Source organism: Oncorhynchus clarkii, chromosome 16 (genome assembly GCF_045791955.1).
Source record: "Oncorhynchus clarkii lewisi isolate Uvic-CL-2024 chromosome 16, UVic_Ocla_1.0, whole genome shotgun sequence".
NCBI classification, from domain to species: domain Eukaryota; kingdom Metazoa; phylum Chordata; class Actinopteri; order Salmoniformes; family Salmonidae; genus Oncorhynchus; species Oncorhynchus clarkii.
Window position 1 is genome coordinate 33,125,575 of NC_092162.1, and position 14,509 is coordinate 33,140,083.

The window sequence follows — 14,509 nt, forward strand, 5'->3', positions numbered from 1 at the left end:
AGCAGAGCATGCACCGAGACATACAAGACAACATTTGGGCATGGGCGCGAACCCTAACCCGGCTTAGCCTTCGTCATCTAGGTCGCATCTTTTGCCATCTTAATCATTACTAAAGCCAGGCCAAACAATCTGAAGAATAACTAATGATTAGTTATGTGATTAGGAAACTATGAGAACCATACAAACTCCAGCACACAACGTCAAGAGGGGAAACTTTAGTCGGCACATCGTAAGACTGTCTCATGTTCCATTTGTTTGTTTTAGTAGCGTGAATCATTTCTGTTCACACTGAGGTAAAGAGCGGAATAATTGAAGGAATTCATCCGAGCCTCATGCTTATCACATGAGGAAGGCAGGGATTCCAGCGAGGTGTGGATTTCATTGGCCTTGTCAGGCGTGATTTTATATTCTTCAACCGAAGTCGCGAGTGCGACTCCCCATATTATGTTGTAAGGAAGTTGAATAACTGAAAGTGAACACAATGGGAGGGATCATAGACCATTCCTCCATATAGAATCCTTCCAGATCCTTGATATCCTTGGTCTACGCTTAAGGACTGCCCTCTTCCATTCAAACAACCACAAATCTCCTGCGTTGTATGGGTGTGCTACTGTACCCAACTCCCCTTTCTCCATTGGCTACTAAGAACTTGTGCAGAGGAGTTAGGCGCAGGACAGCAGAGATGAGTAACACAAGTAACTTTACAAAAAAATTCCAATAACATGTCGTAATACCGAGCCCACAAATAACGGACCCAACATGCATAAAACAATCACACACAAAAACCATGTGGAAAACAGAGGGTTAAATAATGAACATGTAATTGGGGAATTGAAACCAGGTTTGTAAAACAAAGACAAAACAAATGGATAATGAAAAGTGGATCGGTGATGGCTAGAAAGCCGGTGACGTCGAACGCCGCCCGAACAAGGAGAGGGACCGACTTCAGCGGAAGTCGTGACAGAACTAGTTTTTTCTTCACCTTTTTTTAGGTGGGGGGATGAGAGGTTGGGGCTCTCTTACTTAACTTGACAAAAACAAGCATTTTCCAACTTGATGTGCATCACTCTATAGCTGCTATTGTGCAACAAGGGAAGTGAACAAGTGCACACTTCGGGAGAAAGGAGATTAGATTAGAGAGATTATTGGGACGCAACCCACATGTTTTCAAGTGCTCCACATCTACTGCCATGTCCAACCCCTTTATAATTTTGGGTTGCGTGTGGGTGTGATATCTGACCCTCTTGCACTGCACCCAACCATCCCTCCCTCTCCATTAACTACTTTGTTTGCGTCCTTCCACTCCACCAGAGTTGCTTCTTTACCAAGACAGAATATCTAAGGTAAGGAAACCTTATTGGTATCATTCAGACAGTGCTATTCACTTTTACAGTGAATTTTGATAGCAGCATCTTATTGATGTTGTTCTTAATAGCATTTTGAATTTTTTTCTCTTCCATTTGTGATCTATTAATGAACCTATGCATGTGCCATGAGGCATGGTTTATTATAGTGTTTTTGCATTACAACCCCCACATTTGAATTCCAATGTGAAATTCTGGTTTAGGATTTCCAATGTTTTTATAAGAAGTAAAGTTGAATTTGAACCTTGTGACTAACCGAATAGACTAAACCATATGTTGAGCTATAACCCAGTCTGTAGGCATGGTCCGTCAGTCTCAACCCACCATTTGGAAAGCATTGTCCTTGGTTAGCACATAGTGCTAAAAATGCATCTGTTAAAAGAATTACACATAAAATCTCATTGTTATCCCCTGAGCCAATAAATATATTTTATTTTTAAGTGAAAGGTTAATATGCTATTCTTGTTTTTTTTTGTGCAGGGAAGTACTATAACACTTTACACTACAGTGCCCTTATTACTGTGTACTTGTGTATTAACAGGTAGTGTATTATCAGTACACTGTACTTTAACATTAGTCGTAACCCTGACCTGGAGTAACCTTGAGTACAGTTTTAGAAACATGTAGTAATGAGTCGCTATAATACATGTTACAGTGTAACAGGAATCACTTCACATTAATAAGAGCACTATAAGGTATAGTATAGCCAGAATTACTGCCCTCAAATTATAGAAAAATACCTCTGCATTTATATTATTATTGTTTCTACAATAGTTATCGGTTTGTAGTAATTTTGTTGAATTTGACCCATAGCTTACAATGTTGAAGTTCAAGGATTTCACTACACTCATGTTGAGGTCAATATTAACTGAAATCCGTGAGCATCTAATCATCAAAAATAAATACAAATGTAAGGTCACCTGGGTCATTGAAAATGAGTTGTCTCCTCTTATAATTCTCAGGTTCAGAAGGTGACAACATGAAAGCGTTGATTGGATTGGTCGTGTGTGCCGTGGCACTGCTATCTGGGTGTTGCACTGCTGGTAAATATATACATATATATCATAAGGTTTCCAAGGAATGCTGCCACTGGTTCAGGTTCAAATATTTTTTATAATCCTCCTAATGGTACGGTTAGGATTTGGGGTTGGGTAATCTGATCATGGATCTGTGTTTGAGGGCAATTTCTACCTTAATCCCCCAGTATTACTTCCTCCCTGCTACTGTCGAGGGTACTCATTAACCATAACCTTTTATTACACTGACCCCTAGTGGTATAATGTATGTGGTCAAGACACCTCTGAAGTACCTTAGGTTATCTATAGGAATTTTGGGAATAAGGGTTGAAAATACATTTAGAAAACATACTGAGCCACCAAGCTGTGGCAGGCAATGGCTCTCTAGCGCTGCCTTCATAGAACCAGCCTGGAGGTGAAATTCCTCCAGCATCCTAGCATGCCCTAGCCTACGGGAGGGTGCCCCATCTGACTCTGCCCATTGACCGAGGCTGGACGGCTGGAGCCCTAACAAAGCCCGGGGCCTCATCAGATCTGAGGCCTGACCATTTCTCACGAGCCGTCCAAGAGGATGCCTGCCACGGCCAACAAAAGAGTGTGATAAATCAATTGAGCTTGCAGACAATGGCTCGGGGCAGGCCCGTGAAATGACAGACATCTCAGTGGGCTTGTAGGTCGATGCCAAAGGTCTTTTACAAATGATTGTTGATGTGTGTCAGTATGCCACTGACACCATACGATACCGAGGGAGCACCCCCGACTGGGCCCACCACTGTATGTGGAGCGATTGCTCCCCAGCACCTCCGCTTCCCCGCCTCCAACCCTGGCAGGGCTTGTTAGTTCTTGAGACGGACATGCTGAAATGGCATTGGTCACAGTCAGTCTACGGCAAGGAAAACTTTCAGTGTCATGCATAAGGGAGGGGGATTGGAAGGGGGGACTGTTTGCTTCTTCTGCTGGAGGGGTTTGATGGAGGGGTTGTTGGTTCCAGAACATGCCTTTAGGGAAGAGCGGGGTGGGTAGGAGCCCATTTTAGACTCACCACAGGAGGTTCAAAACAGTCCTGTTGTACCCCATTAATGTCCCCCTACATTACCCCCAAAATGGACTCCTTATCATTGGAGAGAAAAGTGTTTCGTTAGAAAGATGCAGTACAATACAGCCATTCTTCTCTATCCTGGCTCTTGGGTCTTAACTCCTGAAGTTGGAAGGGAGGACAGAGCATAACATGGTAAGATGATACGCTTACATTGGAAGCACTCAAGAAGCAACTTACACTAGTTTTCAACCAGACAAAGCAAATGAACCAATGCAAGGCCGGGAGTTCATTACACAGACAGACTAAGGAGCAGTGTGTACACATTGACGTGTTTGGTTTTTGTTCCAGGGCCTGCAGCGTTATCCATCACCACTATATTGGTAAGCTATTACACATCATACTAATACTTATCGCAATCATATTATCATATTGTAAATGGTTTGTTATGCATATCATCAGACATACAGCAAACATTCATTTTTATATTTCAAATTCATATTTATCATAATGACTCCAATGCATTTATCTGGGCACACCCGTTCGAATGACACTGTGGTTTCTTTTACACATGCAGCCCAATTCCGATGTAATGAAATATCTGATACCTGATTTCCCCCAAATGTGTAAACAGGAAAAACAACATAAGGTGCCCAATTCTGATATTTTGCCCAATTATTGTTCTTTTGAACAATCAGATTAGATTCCATGGCTGTGCTTACACAGGCCACACGATTCTGATCTCTCATGACATACACGGACTACCTACTGAGATGTGCCTTTTGTTAAGTCAATCAGAAGTTACATGTGGTGAAAAGGAGACTGGTGTGCCACTTTAATGTAACTCTATGATGGAATGCATGTTTTAACTTATGATCCACTTGTCGGATTCTCTCCCACCAGCAAGAGCCATGCACCATGACCCAAGGGTCTGAGCTGGAGGGGTACTGCATTGACCTGCTTGCGGAGATCGCCAAGAAGTTGGGCTTCAAGTACGAAGTGCACCTGGTGAAGGACGGCAGATACGGGCGACAGGACGAGAGCGGAAACTGGCTCGGGATGATCGGGGAGGTGGTCCGAGGGGTGAGTGACCTGGACAGAAAGTAGCAGGTGGTGGTATACTCTACGCTGGGAGATTGGTTAAGTCATTCAGACCTCTGTTCAGTAGGCCGTGCATGGATATACTCACTCACACTTGTGTGTGTGGGTCCCTATTCCTGTTTGTTTGTCCCTGTTCCTGTGTCTGTGTGTCCCTACTCCTGTGTGTGTTCCTGCTCATGTGTGTGTGTCACTGTGTGGTGTTTGTGTGTCTGCTCTTGTCTGCTCCTATTTATCAGGAGGCTGACCTGGCGGTCGCCCCACTGACACTCACAGCAACCAGGGAGCTGTCGGTGGAGATGAGCACTCCCTTCATGCAGACCGGTGTTGGTTTCATCCTGAGCAAGGACCTGGGCTCCGAGGAGAGCCACTTCGTCAGCTTCCTCTTCCCCTTCTCCACGGAGATGTGGGTGGGTGTCCTCATGGCCTTCCTGGTGACTGGCCTCTGCATTTATCTGGTGGCCAGGTGAGATATCATCATCAACTGGGCCCCATTCCTAATCTATCCGCTAGCTATAAACCCTAATCATTTCGGGGTGAATCCTAACTTCCACTTAAGTCCGTCAGTCATCCATTAAAGTCAACGAGACTAAGTAAAAATACGTAGAAGTTAGAATCTTTGCATACAAAGATGTCAACATGCAATGAATGCGTAAAGCTATGAAACATATAGGCTACAGTATGTCCGGTATACAACTCTAGCGTGGGAGATAGGGGTGGTTGATAATAGAGCATGTCAATGGAAGTAGAAACTACACTGCTAATTCATCCTTCTAAGAATCTGGTTTGGCCACTGTCCAGAGAATGAAGTTCTGTAAAGAAAGACATCTCAATGCTCACTTTACCCCCTCAGGATAAGCCCCTGTGAGTGGGCGGATCCCGAGACAGACGAACACAGCTTCACCCTCCTGCACAGCTTCTGGTACATCACCGGAGCCCTGACACTGCAAGGTAACGCAGTTATGAGCCAAATCGCCCCGACTTGTGTTTTTTTTTTATTTTTAACATGGCCATGCATCCCCTCCTTTACACAATTACACAAAACGGTCCTTAATAAATGACAATCTGGGTCAGGTGGGCATCATTTGAAAGCTTGTTCTATTGCAAAATTATAAATAAATAATACGACTGACATTATATTATGAAATATTTATAGGTGCTAACAGGAGATAAAATTAACATATTTTAAGTGGACGGGTGTGGATGGACACGTGTGTGTGTGTGTGCCGGTTGATGAGTATGTGCGGTTGTGTAATACACGCAGACGATGAAAACGTAAGGTGGGATGCCAACAACAAGCAAATGAGATTTAACAAAAAACAAGTAAATAAATGAAAACAATAACACTTCAGAGACATGCTCAAGCCAACACCAAACAAAGGATACCTTGCCTTTGCTTTTTTGTTTGTTGAATTTTTTTTGTCATTAGTATTATTTTTGTATGACTATTATTTATTAGGGTCAACAATTACTTACCATAGTACCAATTATATTGTTTTATGAAATGCTGATTGTTGGCCTGTTTAGGTTAATTATTTTATTTTCAGTTTGGGGGGGGGGGGTATATGTCTTTTGTTGTGATTCTGTTGTGATCAAAAACCAATATATAACAAGTATTTTAAAAATAAACCATATTTGACACAAGTTTTATGATATGGAAATGTGAAGTGCACATTTGGACTCGGGTGTTTGGCTTGCTTGTATCACATCAAAGTGCTATTTATTATCATCCTCAAAATACATAGAGGCCTCGTAATGTACGGCATTTCCCTCACTAAGACAACGAACAAATTGCATAAGTTACCCATTTAGCAGTTAGCTGGAGAGGTGGGAGCAACTTTTTGTCGCGCCCGGTGCTCAAGTTCAGAACTGGCTGTCAGACAAAACCCATTCAGAGCTTTTTTCTTTTTTATTCAAAATACAGATCCACAATTTACATTGTTACATCACACAAAACAGAACGCAGGTATTAACGAGAAAATACCAACAAAAAAACATTCAGAGCTGTGAAGCGGAGACCCTGAGCTCTGACAGCATGCAAAGCATGTTTCTGTACAGCCGCTGTGATCTAATTTAGGCGCTTATCAGTGTCCAGATCTGCCATTTCCTACCCGTATAAAGGGCTAAGAAGCAATCTATATCTTCTGTTATTATGTTTTTATGTTCTACATTGCTTGTCTGAAGAGAAAACTAGGACGGATAATATGGGATTTTGCACACTTTCTATTTTAGTCCAGAAGAAAGTGATGGAGTGACAGCAAAAATAAGTTTGAGTTTCTAAAATGAAAAGCGTTTTTCAGTCTCCCCAACAGAAGTTTCAAATATGTTTTTAAGTGATCCGTCCCATTTCAAATTTCAATCATAGAATACAATTTTACATAATATAATGGATCTCTATGGTTTGCGTTCTCAGGTGCTGGCCCACACCCTAAAAGCCTGTCTGGCCGCATTATCAGCGCCATCTGGTGGGTGTTTGCGGTGGTGCTCCTGGCCTGCTACTTCAGCAACTTCAACACCATGCTACGCTCGGACACCAAACACGTCTCGGTGATGAACTTCGATGAGCTGGCCAGACAGGATGTCATTGACTATGGAACAGTGGAAGGCGGCTCCACGTTCAATTTCTTCAAAGTACGTGTCGCTTTAAAAATAAACAGCACAAATGTATTCCTTAGTAAACGTCAACAAAAATGCTAAATTGTCTATACCTGCAAATATTTCTTTACATTTCCTTCCATAGTGAGTTTCGGATAAAAACGTACACCTACAACTAGAATCGCTAAAGTCTCAACAACTATGGCCTAAAATCATCTGACCAACAATGCATTTCTAAGATGCCCTTTTCGCTCCCATTTCTAGAACTCCAACAACCCCACCTACCGAAGCATCTTCCAGCACATGGAGAGGAAGAAGAGTTGTGTGCGTTCTGTGGAAGAGGGCAATCGACGTGCCCAGGAAGGCAACTACGCCTTCATTGGCGAGGCAGCGTCTCTGGACATAGCTGTGGCTCGCTACTGCAACCTGATCCGCAGCAGTGAACTCATTGCCATGAGAGGGTACAGCATTGCAGCACCCCTAGGTGAGCCCCGAGCAGCTGGATCCACTGTACACCCCATAGATGGAAGGCTGTGCTATCAATAGGCAACATTGTCTATGTGTTTTTATGGGTGGTCTGCTGTGGTGATGAATATCTGAAGTATTCAAAATTCAGTTCATTTCTTGATATGCACCCAAACACATACACACTGACACCCTTCTCTCGCAAGACAAAAAATTAACTCCCCTTTCTCACTTGCTGTCCCTCCATCTCTCTCCTCCTCCTTCCCTCTGTATCCTCCCTCCTCCTTCCCTCTCATTCCCTGCCAGGCTCCCCTATGATGAAGAACATAACGGTGGCCATACTGCAGCTGAGTGAGTCTGGGGAATTGGCGTACCTGCAGAGTAAGTGGTGGGCCAATAGCTGTATGCCAGAGGGGGGCCAAGCCCCACAGGCCCTCCAGGCCCACCTCCTGAGGGGCCTCTTCATGCTGCTGGCCCTGGGGTGTGGCCTGGGCCTCCTCATTGCCCTCCTGGAGCTTGCCTCCAAGGCCCGCGACCAAGCCAAGGACCAGAAGGTAAGGGAACATGAGGAGAGGATATTGAATGGACTTAAAACATATATACAGTTGAAGTCAGAAGTTTACATACACCTTAGCCAAATACATTTAAACTCAGTTTTTCACAATTGCTGACATTTAATCCCAGTAAAAAATCCCTGTTTTAGTTCAGTTAGGATCACCACTTTATTTTAAGAATGTGAAATGTCAGAATAATAGTATAGAGAATGATTTATTTCAGCTTTGATCTATTTCATCATATTCCCAGTGGGTCAGAAGTTGACATACACTCAATTAGTACTTGGTAGCAGTGCATAGCATAATTTTCTTCCTATAATTCCCCCTACTACTCACACTTCTTCCTCCTCTCCTCTCCTCTCTTCTGTCTCCCTTTTCTCACCTCACAGAAATCCTGCTGCTCAGTATTGTTGGCAGAGCTGAGTCAACGTTTCAGATCGGGCAGGGCGAATGCAGGCACAGAGACGTCAGAGAAGAGCAAAGCGTAAAGGATCTGTTTTACTGATTGGTTCCGAAAAGCACCATATAGTTTGATACGCATATAAACCATGTGTGAGGGACCCTGGTCCTGTCCTTGGGAGCCGCACTATCTCTTCCGTATCCTAGTAGTGTATCACAGCAGTAACTTCTGTTTCATAGTGTAAGACACAGCTACCGAGTTCCCCATGTGCACTTACAATGGCTTGTTAGAATAGATTCCAATTAGAGTAGATTCTACTATATATTCCACTCTGAAAATGTATTATTAAGCCACTATAGAAAAAAGCAACAATAACATTTCATGCTCTCAGAGGACATGGGCCTCCCACTGCAGAAGTAGACTACTAACAGTTTGTTTTTTACATATATTAAGTTGATACAGGCTTTTCAACTAACCTCCAGATAAATTCTTTTAGCAACTGTATTTTCAATAGTTTTTTTGTTGATATGTACTGCCAAAATATCTCATGTGATACTAAATCTGGTGGTTTATGAGTTGTTTCATTAACCGTTCTATATGTTTTACTTTAACCAAATTAAATCCCTAGACATCCCAAATGCATAGATTTTTGTGAAGTTTCACACCTAAGCTCGCTCAAAAGTGTTTTGGATGGATGGATAGAATTAAATAAATAAAATAGATTTTTGATGGATTTGTAAAATGGTTGCTTTCCAGGAGTGGGGGGAATGAACAGGCACTGTTGGTTAGAGGTACAGTTATTGTGATAACTGATCAGTCCATTTTTTTCTTCTAGGAATATTGCTATTTCAGTAGAGTTTTGTTGCATTGTGGGGTCAAATAAAATCGACCAAATTCCACAAATGGGCTCGTTCTCCATCCCCCTTGGCTTGTTGTCTCGCGAAGCCAGATGGAAGTAAGATGGCGCTGCAATGCATACACTGTAAACCCCAATGAGTCAAAACTTATGAGGAAACCCATTGCACTTAATATATCTGAGTACAGTTACTTAAAGTAATTTTGTAGTCATTACTCAAACCCATAGAGTCACTGTGACAATTTGTTTTCTGAGGTCTTGGCTGATTTCTTTTGATTTTCATGATTTCCATGATGTCAAGCAAAGAGGCACTGAGTTTGAAGGTAGGCCTTGAAATACATCCACAGGTACACCTCCAATTGACTCAAATGATATCAATTAGCCTATCAGACGCTTCTAAAGCCATGACATCATTTTCTGACCCACTGGAATTGTGATATAGTGAAATAATCTGTCTGTGAAAAATTACTTGTCATGCACAAAGTAGATGTCCTAACTGACTTGCCAAAACTATAGTTTGTTGACAAGAAATTTGTGGTGGTTGAAAAACAAGTTTTAACCTCTCTGATCTCCACATCCCGGATCCGGGATCGTGAATGTGGTGTCCTGCGTCAAAATTGGTGCGCAACGCCAGGTGCAAGTGTTGCTTAACAATGTGCTTAACAAGTAACAGCTGTAATCGCAGCAAAAGGTGGCGCTACAAAGTATTAACTTAAGGGGGTTGAATAAATTTGCACGCCCAATTTTTCAGTTTTTGATTTAAAAAAAAGTTTGAAATATCCAATAAATGTCGTTCCACTTCATGATTGTGTCCCACTTGTTGTTGATTCTTCACAAAAAAATACAGTTTTATATCTTTATGTTTGAAGCCTGAAATGTGGCAAAAGGTCGCAAAGTTCAAGGGGGCCGAATACTTTCGCAAGGCACTGTAACTACTCATGGTTTGATTGTGATAACGTACAGCAACTCAAGTCCTTGTGTTCTCCCGACCTAGAATACCTCACAATCAAATACCGACCGTAATACCTCCCAAGAGAATTCCCTTGGATTTTTGTCACAGCCGTGTACATTCCCCCTGATCACATGGACTGGGATATGTTCCGGGTAGGCTCTGAGAATAACTACAAACAGTGTAGTTATGCGCTCCGTAAGGCAATCAAACAAGCAAAATGTCAGAATAGAGACAAAGTGTCGCAATTTGGCTCAGACATGAGACGTATGAGACGTATGTGGCAGGACCTACAGACAATCACAGACTACAAAGAGTAAACCAGCCATATTGCGGACACCGACGTCTTTCTCCTGGACAAGCTAAACACCTTCTTTGCCCGCTTTGAGGAAAATACAGTGCCACCGCTACTCCAGAGGACTGTGAGCTCTAATTCTCCGTGGCCGATGTAAGACATTTAAGCGCGTTAATCCTCGCAAAGTTGCTGGCCCAGATGACATTGCTAGCTGTGTCCACAGACATACGAACATATTTTACCTCTACCTATCCCAGTCTGTTGTCCCCACTTGCTTCAAGATGGCCACCATTGTTCCTGTACCCAAGAAAGCGAAGGTAACTGAACTGAATGACTATCACCCCATAGCACTCACTTCTGTCATCATGATGTGCTTTGAGAGGCTAGTTAACGATCATATCAAGTACACCTTACACGACACCCAAGATCCACTGATATATGCATACCACCCCAATAGATCCACGGATGACGCAATTGCCAATTGCACACTGCCCTATCCCATCTGGATAGCAGAATATCTATGTAATTATACTGTTCATTGACTACAGCTCAGCCTTAAACACCATCATACCCTCCAAGCGCATCATTAAGCTCAGGGCCCTGGGTCTGAACCCTGCCCTGTTCAACTTGGTCCTGGACTACCTAACGGGCCGCCCCCAGGTGGTGAAGGTAGGCAACAACACCTCCACTACGCTGACACTCAACACAGGAGCCCCCTAAGAGTGCATGTTCATCCCCTGTACTGTCAGTTCATCCATGACTGAGTGGCCACGTACGCCTAAAACTCAATCATCAAGTTTGCAAACGGCACAACAGTTGGAAGGCCTGATTACCAACAATGACAAGACAGCCTACAGGGAGGAGATGAGGGCCCTGGCGGAGTTGTGCCAGAAAATGAACCTCTTACTCAACGTCAACAAAATGAAGGAGCTGATCGTGGTCTTCAGGAAACAGCAGAGGGAGAACGCCCCCATCTACATCGATGGGGTCACAGTGGAGAAGTTGAAAAGCTTCAAGTTCATCGGCGTACACATCACTGACAACCTGAAATGGTCCATCCACACAGACATACATTTTACATAATAAGTATTCAGACCCCTTGCTATGATACTCGAAATTGAGCTCAGGCGCATCCTGTTTCCATTGATCATCCTTGAGATGTTTCTTCAAATTGATTGAAGTCCATCTGTGGTAAATTCAATTGATTGGACATGATTTGGAAAGGCACACACTTGTCTATATACGGTCCCACAGTTGACAGTGCATGTCAGAGCAAAAAGCAAGCCATGAGGTCGAAGGAATTGTCAGTAGAGCTCAGAGACCGGATTGTGTCGAGGAACAGATCTGGGGAAGGGTACCAAAACATTTCTGCAGCATGAAGGTCCCCAAAAACACAGTGGCCTTATTTATGGATCTCCCATGGATCACGACAAGCAGAGTCGTGGAAAAAGAGGGAAACCACATCTTAGAGAGACTCAGGCATTTCCAACGGCAAGATGGAAGACACTGAATCGGATTTAACAGAATTAATAGTTACCGCGAGCTGTGAAGACGTTGGGTTGCTACGGTTGACATTGCAATAGGTAAAATATCTCCCCTATTTTCCCCCAATGCTGAACAAGGGTGAGTAGCCAAAAGTATGTGTTCTTTATGAACGCACTAAGTAGCGTCACGTTAATAACATATATATTAGCTAAGGATTAATGACACATTGACAACGGGGCGACAGAAGGGCATATTAAGGGGATAAGATTCATGATATGCACGCATGACCGATATAGTTTTCACTTGTAATTAACCGATGTGTATAAGCGACGAAATAGGCGCCCTTATTCTTTTCGGTTCCAACAGGTCTTGTTTGTGACTACGTCAAGCATTTTTATATCTGAGCGAGGGGCCCCTCCTGCGGACAGACTCATCTGCCTCAAACCCCAGACAAAAACAGTTGTTTCAGCTTCCAGGAATTGTGTACAGATCCTTGTGACATGGGGCAGGACATTATCATGCTGAAACATGAGGTGATGACGGCGGATGAATGACATGACAATGAGCCCCAGGATCTCGTCACGGTATCTCTGTGCATTCAAGTTATCATCAATAAAATGCAATTGTGTTATCCTTAGCTTATGCCTGCCCATATCATAACCCAACCGCCACCATGGGGCACTTTGTTCACAACGTTGACAAACCGCTCGCCCACACGACACCATACATGCTGTCGGCCAAATTCTTTGGTTGTGCAAACCTACAGTTATATTATCTGTCCGGGTGGCCTCAGATGATCCCGCAGGTGAAGAAGCCAGATGTGGAGGTCCTGGGCTGGCATGGTCACAACTGGTCTGCGGGTGTGAGGCCGGTTGGACGGTTGGCTTATGGTAGAGAAATAAATTAACATTCAATTCTCTGGCAACCGCTCTGGTGGACATTCATGCAGTTAGCATGTCAATTGCACGATCCCTCTACATTTGAGACATCTATGGCATTGTGTTGTGTGACAAAACTGCACATTTTAGAGTGGCCTTTTATTGTCCCCAGCACAGGGTGCAACTGTGTAATTATGCTGTTTAATTAGCTTATTGATATGCCATACCTATCATGTGGATTGATTATCTTGGCAAAGGAGAAATGCTCACTAACAGGGATTTAAACACATTTCTGGGATATTTTATTTCAGCTCATGAAACATGGGACCAACACTTTACATGTTGCATTTATATTTTTGTTCAGTGTTATAACTCTGCTTTTCTCTAATTAAGACTTCCAGCTTTGCATAAACAATCAACCAAGCCTCCATAATACAAAGAACTACAGGATAATTTTTTGCCTACTTATAAACATACTAACTAAGACAACAAAACACAGACCATGTTTATGCCTAGCTCCAATATATTTATTTGCTCATCACTGAGTCATGGAAAGATTTAGCAAAGGTGACTTATACTAGTTCCTGGTGCTGAGCATGATGTTGATGCCGCTGCAGATGTTGATGGGATCGGGCTCTGTAAATACAACACATAGGTCATCCATGTTATCTTCTGCAGTTAATTTCGCTAGCTAATGGTTAGATACGGTCTGGTAGGCTGTAGCTAACGTAACCTAATGTAGCTAAAGTTAGCATGCAAAGTTGCAAATCATGTCCCTAGATAGCAGATGGCTAATTATATTGATTTGTTTTGGAATGTCTAGTGTATTATGAAAGCTAGCTAGATTTTGGTTTAGGTAAACAAATGTAGTTCGCTAGCTAATTTAGCTATGTTACGCCTGCCCGACTTCTTCTTAGTAAGGTAACTGATGAAATGTTACCCTACCACAGCCTATGTTTTCTTCTAATTTGCACATCCACGTACTGAGCACCACACCATGACTAAACTTTACAGTTGTTGTCAACACAAACGGATCTCGTCACGGTATCACACAGATAATAAAAAGTTATTCGCAAGCCAATGTTCGATAAAAGATTGTAGTTTTAAAACTGCAGTAACTGCAGTCGACTGGTATTTTGGACGCAGTAATTACAGAATAACTGCAGTTATATTGAACTCTAATTGCAGTCTTTTTTCGTCAGGGTTGTCTTTTAAAAGTTGATACAGATTTCCACGTTCTTCCTCATAACCTCTTGTCTTGCTAAGTGCTTCACTGAACCAACAATATTCACTAGACAATGTCTTGCTTCCTCTTGTTGTCTGGCTAAAGCAGTAGATAACTGAGCCCACAGGGTTTGATTGTTGTGCACTCACTGTAACTGGGTGGCAATGGGAGTGACTTTTCACATGAGCTAAAAACCTCTCAATGGCCTTCTTCCAATTTCTAAAGCCTGTGCTGAGTCAGGCATAGAGACACATTGTTTGGGAATTGTGGGGAGGTGGGTATTCGGGCTATAA

General features: G+C 42.8%; 1 protein-coding gene across 1 annotated transcript; it reads left to right on the forward strand.

Annotated features, from left to right (window-relative positions):
* Window positions 1-1,050: 1,050 nt before the first annotated feature.
* On the forward strand, window positions 1,051-10,187 carry LOC139368329 (probable glutamate receptor). The gene is made up of 10 exons (XM_071107087.1): window positions 1,051-1,343; window positions 2,327-2,407; window positions 3,768-3,799; window positions 4,320-4,499; window positions 4,754-4,980; window positions 5,368-5,465; window positions 6,928-7,145; window positions 7,374-7,593; window positions 7,881-8,128; window positions 8,518-10,187. Exons 2-10 carry the CDS (start codon window positions 2,344-2,346, stop codon window positions 8,614-8,616), a joined length of 1,386 nt encoding a protein of 461 aa, XP_070963188.1. The 5' UTR covers window positions 1,051-1,343; window positions 2,327-2,343; the 3' UTR covers window positions 8,617-10,187.
* The last annotated feature ends 4,322 nt before the right edge of the window (window positions 10,188-14,509 follow it).

Bases quoted from the DNA above. Each gene is read 5' to 3' on its own strand.
- LOC139368329 (XM_071107087.1), top strand. From the start codon at position 2,344: ATGAAAGCGTTGATTGGATTGGTCGTGTGTGCCGTGGCACTGCTATCT. The intron at 4,500-4,753 runs GTGAGTGACCTG...CCTATTTATCAG, and splicing joins TCGGGGAGGTGGTCCGAGGG to GAGGCTGACCTGGCGGTCGC. The intron at 7,146-7,373 runs GTACGTGTCGCT...TCCCATTTCTAG, and splicing joins CCACGTTCAATTTCTTCAAA to AACTCCAACAACCCCACCTA.